Source organism: Paramisgurnus dabryanus, chromosome 4, assembly GCF_030506205.2.
Source record: "Paramisgurnus dabryanus chromosome 4, PD_genome_1.1, whole genome shotgun sequence".
NCBI classification, from domain to species: Eukaryota; Metazoa; Chordata; class Actinopteri; order Cypriniformes; family Cobitidae; genus Paramisgurnus; species Paramisgurnus dabryanus.
Window position 1 is genome coordinate 34699312 of NC_133340.1, and position 8774 is coordinate 34708085.

The window sequence follows — 8774 nt, forward strand, 5'->3', positions numbered from 1 at the left end:
GTTATATCTTGCAATGTGTTGGGTTTAGGGTTAGGTTTGGGCTTTAGAGATAGGATTAGTGTAAAAACAGTGGTTCTGGCAAGGTAGGATACAGCTACGGCCCAAATCCTGTGAAACGTTGAGTTTAAGGTTAGGTTTGGGGGTAGGATTAGGATGAAAACAAGCACTCATCCGGCAAACTTTCATGAGATTTTGGCTGTATTCCTTCTAGTCACAACCATTTGGGGCTAGGATTAGGACGAAAAACAGCATACTGGCTATAGGATACAGCTACGGCCTATCCCCTTGGGTTTGGTTGAAGGATGAAAACAGCACTCCTTCAAGATTTCACAAGATTTGAATGTAGCTGTATCCCCTCTAGCCCGATCCCTTCGAAAGGGGCAATATCCCATTTGAAATGCACCTGTTTCCTTGAAATTAACATTAATAATTATTTTAAAATAAATTAAATTTAGCGTCATTATTAGAGGAAGTTTCTAAATTTTACTTGTACTCTAAAAATATAATTGACAAATTTATCTTAATCCTAATTTAAAACTTTATTCAAAACTTTTATTTTTGAATTATTTATTATGTCATTGACATTCATGCCATAAATACTAAACAACAACATAGTAATAAAAACTACAGGAAATTATAGTAAAATACAATAAGAACCTACACCAAAATATGAAAAATGACAGATTCTCATAGTCTTCCAAGGCTTTTGATTAAAATAAAATCTAATGTATTCAATATAATCTAATGCTACATTTTAATTGAAAAGGAAAGCATTGTTTTTACAGAAAAAAAAATAGTAATTATAAAAACTTGGCAAAGATTTTATATTGTGTTTTTTGTTGTTTTTAGCGTCGGTATGAGATGATAGAGCGATAGTGACATCTGGTGGCGCAAAGCTGTCATTGCAACTATCGACAGAAGGCGCTTTAATATTCCACTACGCTGTTAACTATTAATAGATCATACGACCACATTTACCCTGCAAAGGTCGAACAGGTTCATTTCACTTTAGCTATAGGTTGATATTTATTAATTTACCGATTCATTTGTTTATTCTAAATGCTATCTTTCACAATCAAACTCACATTTCATAATCTGTATAGGTTCCCCTGTATTAAGCAGGGTCTTCAGCAATGTGATAGGTTACAAACAGAGGGAGGAGAGAACGTGTGAACCACAGTACATGAAGATCCACTGCATTGCTCTGAAGCACTGCATGATACTGGAAACCATGAGTCGCAGCAGGGTTTATATGCAACTGCGATCATGTCGCTTTTATTCCGGTGGTTTGAGAGCGACATATCACCGAACCCTGGACCGGATCGAGTTAATGCTGCCGCCAAAACTGAGACCCATCTACAATCACCCTGCTGGTAAAGAAATTATTATTATCCATCAGTGAAAAGAAATACTCCAATTTATTCAAAATTATATTTACATTAATATGCTCCACTGTGGCATCTGTCTGTGCAAATGAGCTCCATAATTTTAGGTTTACAGTGACGTAATGACTGCACACTTTAGCCATGCTTATAATGAATAAACGCCATTGCATTAGATACAAAGTGTTTGTTTTTTGTTTTTATTTTTATTATGGTAGCACAAGCATTGTTTAGGCAAAATATTTCACTTTTTGGTTAGTAAACAACAATAATCATTGCATGGCAACAGTAGTGGTTTCTCAAAGGGCTCAGCTGTGTGAACTTGAAGGGAAATAAATTCATCTAGGCCTACTTAAAAATGACCTTGTGACCAGTTAATCAAAAAACAATAATTTTGCTAAGAAGTGATTTTAATTTATATGGACTTTATATTAAGTGTGACATTTCTTATAGTGTTTTGTGAGGGGGGTCTGGTTAAATGAGCCAGTCTGATATTAGGGACAGTTTTCCGTACAGGGCTAATCCTAGTCCCAGAATCCCTTAAAAAAATGTTTGACATCTTGCCCTGATGTATCTTCACTAATATCAGTGCCATTGTTTTGTCTCAAGATGCATCCCAGTATTGTTTTTTGTAAGGTCTGTTTGGAAAACTACTTCAATCTCCTAAAATAACTAAGGCCTAGTCCTGGATTAATCAAAACTCGGTCTGGGAAGCCACAATTATGTTAAATGCTCTCTCATTTGTAAGTTGCTTTGGATAACAGCATCTGCTAAGTAGAAATGTTAATGTAATGTTAATCTAGTCTGGCTCACACTGGCACATCACAAGGCTAGTGCAAGACGAGAAGTTGTGGTTAAAAAGTATTTTTTTTTTTTGCAAAAATAACAATCGTTACTCTATCTATAGATAAGACCCTTATGCCTCGCTTGGGATCATTTAGAGCCCTTTGAATCTGCACTGAAACTGCAATTTTAAACGGCATTGAAACTGTAACAGTTGAGGTTCAATAAAGCCCAATATATGGAGAAAAATCCTGTAATGTTTAACTTAATTTCTTCTCAACTGAACAAAGACAGACATGAACATATAGGATGACATGGGGGGTGAGTAAATTATAAAAAAAAAAATTATGGAAGTGAAATAATCCTTTAATGGTACATTTTATGTTTAAAAAATGTAAACATTTTGAATAGGTCATTACACATCTGATTAATATTTGAGTGTCATTTTAATTGTATATAGTTTTTAGTGGGTGGATCTTATCCAATCACAAGCCTATTGACTGTTTGCTTACTAAGCGTAACATTTTTGAGGAATTCAGCGGAGAGTTTTTTGCATATGTGTGGTTTTTCTTTTCTCACATCAGCATTCAGTTCTGGCCAGTCGCATGAAATCAATTCCTAACAATCTCAAGCTTTTAGATCAACATCATTTCTCAAAAATTCTCTCTCTCCCTCTGTCTTTCTTAGGACCAAAGACAGTTTTCTTCTGGGCACCAGTTTTCAAATGGGTGAGCTGGGTGTCCTGTTTGTACCACAGTAAAATACACTCCTAAAATATGCCATGGAAAAAGATTTTTGCTTAATCAGAAACTAACATATAGCACAATGAACTACATTTGCATTTTGCATATATGGCAATTTGCAGTGCTACAGTGAAAGCAGTCTTACAATCAACTGACCTGCTGATCAAAGCCCAATCTTATTTGCTCTCTATCTTTTCTTTGTTGCAGGGTTTAGTTGTGGCTGGATTCTCTGATATGACCCGGCCACCAGAAAAGCTCAGCGTCTCCCAGTCCTGCGTCATTACAGCCACAGGTAGCCTACTGGTTCAAAGTGCAATGACGAAGGAACGCTGCTTGTTGTTTGGTCAAAATTAAATACATCTACTGGTGTTGATAAGTGTCCACTAGATTAGAATATCTAAAGCCTCATAGTAACCTGAGATTAATGTGGCCAAAAATAGAAGTACTTGAAAACGGATCCAAGAAATGAAATAGGAACAGCCCATCCCACATTATTATTTAGTTTTTCTGCAGACATTAATAATGTACCTCAAAATATGTGTGACTTATTGAGGGAAGGATAGTTGTGCTATTACTTTAGTTTACAGGTTTAACTTTGAAGGATTGATCTTACCCATATCTAGGGACCAGAATATCATAGAGATTACAGTAAGCAACCACCCAACTAACAGAGCAACTGTTTAACTGTGCTCTGTTAATCATCTAGTATCTTTAGAAAGTAGTTTATTTAGAAGTAACACAATCAGTTTGTATAATACATCCATGCATTTTCCAATTTGCTGGGTCACAGTGAGGCTGGAGTCTATGGTCATTGCAGGCCTATAGGTACAATGTTGTTGGCTAACTGCAACTCTTTCTGTTTTTTCCAGGAATTGTTTGGTCAAGGTACTGCATGGTTATCATCCCTAAAAACTGGGCTCTGTTTGCTGTTAACTTTTTCCTGGGGATATGTGGCAGCATGCAGCTCATAAGAATATGGAGGTTGGTATGGGAACAGGATAAAAGTTTTACAGATTTCTGTTTTAGGGTCAATATACACGGATAAGCACAGTTATCTTGGATTAATAAGCAACTACACTGTAAAAAAAGATTTTTTTGGTTCAACTTAAAAAAGTAAGTTATCTGGTTACCTTAAAGTTTTGAGTTTATTGTGTTAATGTTAGTTAACCCCTCCCCCTTTAACGTTATTTGTAAATTACAAAATTTGGCCACCAGGTAACTCACAAAATTTGGCACCCAGGTAACTCACAAAATTTGGCACCCGATAACTTAGAAAATTTGGCCACCGGGTAGCTTACAAAATTTGGCCACTGGGTAACTAAAAAAATTTGGCCACTGGGTAACTCACAAAATTTGGCCACCTAGTAATTCACAAAATTTGGCCACCGGGTAACGCAGAAAATTTGGCCACCGGGTAACGCAGAAAATTTGGCCACTGGGTAACTTACAAAATTTGGCCACCGGGTAACTTAAAAAATTTGGCCACCGGGTAACTCACAAAATTTGGCCACCGGGTAACTCACAAAATTTGGCCACCGGGTAACTCACAAAATTTGGCCACCGGGTAACTCGGAAAATTTGGCCACCGGGTAACGCGGAAAATTTGGCCACCGGGTAACGCAGAAAATTTGGCCACCGGGTAACGCAGAAAATTTGGCCATCGGGTAACTTACAAAATTTGGCCACCAGGTAACTTAAAAAATTTGGCCACGGGGTAACTTACAAAATTTAGCCACCGGGTAACTTACAAAATTTGGCCACCGGGAAACTCACTCAATTTGGCCACTGGGTAATTTACAAAATTTGGCCACCGGGTAATTTACACAATTTGGCCACCGGGTAACTCACAAAATTTGGCCACCGGGTAACTCACAAAATTTGGCCACCGGGTAACTCAAAAAAATTTGGCCACCAGGTAACTTACTAAATTTGGCCACCGGGTAATTTACAAAATTTGGCCACCGGGTAATTTACAAAATTTGGCCAGCGGGTAACTTACAAAATTTGGCCACCGAGAAACGTACAAAATTTGGCCACCGGGTAACTAACAAAATTTGGCCACCGGGTAACTTACAAAATTTGGCCACCGGGTAACTCAAAAAAATTTGGCCACCAGGTAACTTACTAAATTTGGCCACCGGGTAATTTACAAAATTTGGCCACCGGGTAATTTACAAAATTTGGCCAGCGGGTAACTTACAAAATTTGGCCACCGAGAAACGTACAAAATTTGGCCACCGGGTAACTAACAAAATTTGGCCACCGGGTAACTTACAAAATTTGGCCACCGGGTAACTCAAAAAAATTTGGCCACCAGGTAACTTACTAAATTTGGCCACCGGGTAATTTACAAAATTTGGCCACCGGGTAATTTACAAAATTTGGCCAGCGGGTAACTTACAAAATTTGGCCACCGAGAAACGTACAAAATTTGGCCACCGGGTAACTAACAAAATTTGGCCACCGGGTAACTTACAAAATTTGGCCACCGGGTAACTCAAAAAAATTTGGCCACGGGTAACTTACTAAATTTGGCCACCGGGTAATTTACAAAATTTGGCCACCGGGTAATTTACAAAATTTGGCCACCGGGTAATTTACAAAATTTGGCCACCGGGTAATTTACAAAATTTGGCCAGCGGGTAACTTACAAAATTTGGCCACCGAGAAACGTACAAAATTTGGCCACCGGGTAACTTACAAAATTTGGCCACCGGGTAACTTACAAAATTTGGCCACCGGGTAACTTACAAAATTTGGCCACCGGGTAACTTACAAAATTTGGCCACCGGGTAACTCAAAAAAATTTGGCCACCGGGTAACTTACCAAATTTGACCACGAGGTAACTTACTTTTTTAAGTTAAAACACTGGAGTTCAATTTGCTGCCACTTTAGCAAAATTTGTATTTGATGGCATCCTTGATGTGTATCATTTGAATATTATTTAAAATGTTTTTGTTTAAAAATGGGGTCATTTGTTCAATTACACAAAAATAGTTTACAGATACTGCAGATTGACCTTTCCGGCAATTGTAATTATTTAAATATTTTATATTGTACATGGTCTATTCTAGTGTACGCAACATTTCATTTCTGCTTTTAAAAGATGACTAAATTATTTATTATGGCCCAAGACATAAATGCTTTCGATGGCTGTGTATATGTGTGTGTATGCTTTAGAGGTCATAGTTGTTTAGGCACACGAGTTTCCAGCTGGCTATTGTGTTCCTTTAGCTCCAGCAGTGCTATGGCTAAACAATAATGCATTCAAAAGTGGTGTGAGACACTTTGTATTTGTGTGTGTGTAGATACAAACAACAGCTGAAAGAAGAGGAAGTACTGCAGTCTTAAATTTCAACCACCTGTGGTCGGTGCAAAGATTTTCGGTGCTGATGAAGAACGTGCCTTATGTTATTTTCAGTTACTGTGATAACCACTTGTGAGCATTTTTGCACAAATGATTTTCTAGCGAACAAAGAAATTAAACCTTGTGTGAATCTAAAATGATAAAATAACATTATTTAATTGTTTTATGATGGTCCTTTTTAAAATTGTAATCATAATGCAATGTGTTATTTATATTGCAAGTTATTCTGATTCTTCATTATTTCAGTCTAAAGTGTTTTACTGATAGAACGTCATTCTGCATAATAGTTATGTTACAGTATATCTATGTATCAATGTATCGTTGATTTAATGAAAGTTCACGTAAGGTATTAAAAATGTCTAGTCTTAGTTTGTAGTGCACTTTACTGCTGCATCCTTAATTGAGTTTAAATAGATCCTTAAGGGTTATTTGGAAGGAAATTTGTGTTGGGTACCGTGATGTGATAATGTTTATATAGTTTGGACTTGTATACCCAACCCTTTTATTTACGTCTTCTACTGTTTACTGATACAGGGAGCGGTTGTGTGCATGAATAATATAGCAAACATTAAGGAAGGGAAACAGGTCAGTGAAAGGCTTTAACTCCCAGTGTTTTAATGGGTTACATTTAGGGATCATTCCAAGATTACTCAAAGAACTTGGAAGGGACAAGCCTATTGCTCAAAATCTCTTCCTATAATCACGAATTAAGGACTTTTAGAAGGATCTCTTGACAGAAATGCATTATAATATATATCTGAACTGAGCTGTGGACTGACCCGTTGGTTGCAACTTACAATCTCTGATGCCGCTAAAAGACCCGTATTGCACCTTTAAAGACCAACTGAGGGGCCTTAAAAGCGCAGCTTTGTTCGATGCATTGGCATAATTTCTACTGAAACAGGAAGTTAAAGGATTAGTCCATTTCCCAAAAAAATCCAGATAATTTACCACCATGTCATCCAAAATGTTGATGTCTTTCTTTGTTCAGTCGAGAAGAAAATATGTTTTTTGTGGAAAACATTCCAGGATTTTTCTCATTTTAATGGACTTTAATGGACCCCAACACTTAACAGTTTTAATGCAGTTTAAAATTGCAGTTTCAAAGGACTCTAAATGATCTTAAACGTTGCCAGCGTGACCTTGCATAACCGTGTAATGCTGGCCGAAAGGTCACATGTTACATATATAAAACACACATTTGCGGACCATTTTAAACAATAAACTGACACAAAGACATGAATTAGTATCATTCCACATACAACAACACTGGAACGGTCCTCTTTCTCCACACTTGTGGGGTGTAGTTTCGCAAACTTCATCCGTGACCTCTTGATGTGATGATGTATTATGTGAGGTCGCGCTGGCACGTCACGTGAATGAAGGAAGATGAGAAGTTGTGGTTTAAAAGGGCATGTTTTTTTTTTCTTGCCAAAAATGACAATCGTTTCGTTAGATAAGACCCTTATTCCTCGTTTGGGATCATGTAGAGTCCTTTGAAACTGCAATTTTAAACTGCATTAAAACTGTTAAGTGTTGGGGTCCATTAAAGTCCATTAAAATGAGAAAAATCCTGGAATGTTTTCCTCAAAAAACATAATTTCTTCTCGACTGAACAAAGAAAGACATCAACATTTTGGAAGACATGGTGGTGAGTAAATTATCTGGATTTATTTATTTATTTATTTTTAAGAAAATTGACTAATCCTTTAAGATGGGATATACGGAGTGGCTCCTCCCCTTTTAAAACAGCCAGTAGGATTTAGTTTATCTCACAGCCTGGAATCTTATGAGAAGTCGGAATGTAAAATGACATCATAAAAATAATTGATTCGTATTAGCGAAGAAAGACACTATAAGTTTTGAATGCTTATATCTTATATCAATATTTTGGAGCACACTAGTTTATAGATATCCTAAAGGCGAATTCATTCTTAAAGGCAAAAAACTTTTTTTAACTCAAATTATATACTTTAATTCGTATTTGCGAAGTGTTTAAAATTGTCTATGTATCTACAAATACTGTACCTGTATTATATACGTGAGCATTTTCCCAGAGAGGTCACATAGGTACACATTAACTGCACTGCACTTTAGTGTACCGTTGCCTTGGTAACGTGAACAGCTCATCATCTTATGCTCTCAAGGTCAAGCTTTAAATTGCTGCAGTGGCAGGTGTAATTCATTTCAGTGACATCTGACACTATCTCTCCTCCATTTCTCTCTCTCTCTTTCCCCACTTCAAAGCACTGTTGAAAAAGATTAAAGCCTCTCTCAGCTTATTAAATGTCCATAATTATGGATATACCATATATGACATTGAAGTCACAGGCCGTGCAATGAGATCCAAAAATAACTTAGCAAGCTGTCGTCACAAAACCTGTGTGCCGAGGTTGTGCACCATACGGCAAACCTGCTTGTCTCCCACCTGGTTTCCCAGGGAATGTGTGTTTAGAGGTGCCTGGAGCTGGAAGAACAATAAAACAGGCCTGTTCTCT

General features: G+C 37.1%; 1 protein-coding gene across 1 annotated transcript; it reads left to right on the forward strand.

Moving 5' to 3' along the window:
* The first annotated feature begins 1019 nt into the window (after positions 1–1019).
* Positions 1020–6642, forward strand: mpc2a (mitochondrial pyruvate carrier 2a). Its single transcript, XM_065254342.2, has 5 exons — positions 1020–1373; positions 2853–2893; positions 3116–3200; positions 3778–3889; positions 6218–6642. Exons 1-5 carry the CDS (start codon positions 1184–1186, stop codon positions 6258–6260), a joined length of 471 nt encoding a protein of 156 aa, XP_065110414.1. The 5' UTR covers positions 1020–1183; the 3' UTR covers positions 6261–6642.
* The last annotated feature ends 2132 nt before the right edge of the window (positions 6643–8774 follow it).

What these genes read in the sequence shown, in the direction of transcription:
- mpc2a (XM_065254342.2), top strand. Translation starts at nt 1,184, where the DNA reads ATGAAGATCCACTGCATTGCTCTGAAGCACTGCATGATACTGGAAACC. An exon ending in GGGCACCAGTTTTCAAATGG is followed by an intron (nt 2,894 to 3,115) that starts GTGAGCTGGGTG and finishes TCTTTGTTGCAG; the next exon opens with GGTTTAGTTGTGGCTGGATT. An exon ending in CTGCGTCATTACAGCCACAG is followed by an intron (nt 3,201 to 3,777) that starts GTAGCCTACTGG and finishes TGTTTTTTCCAG; the next exon opens with GAATTGTTTGGTCAAGGTAC.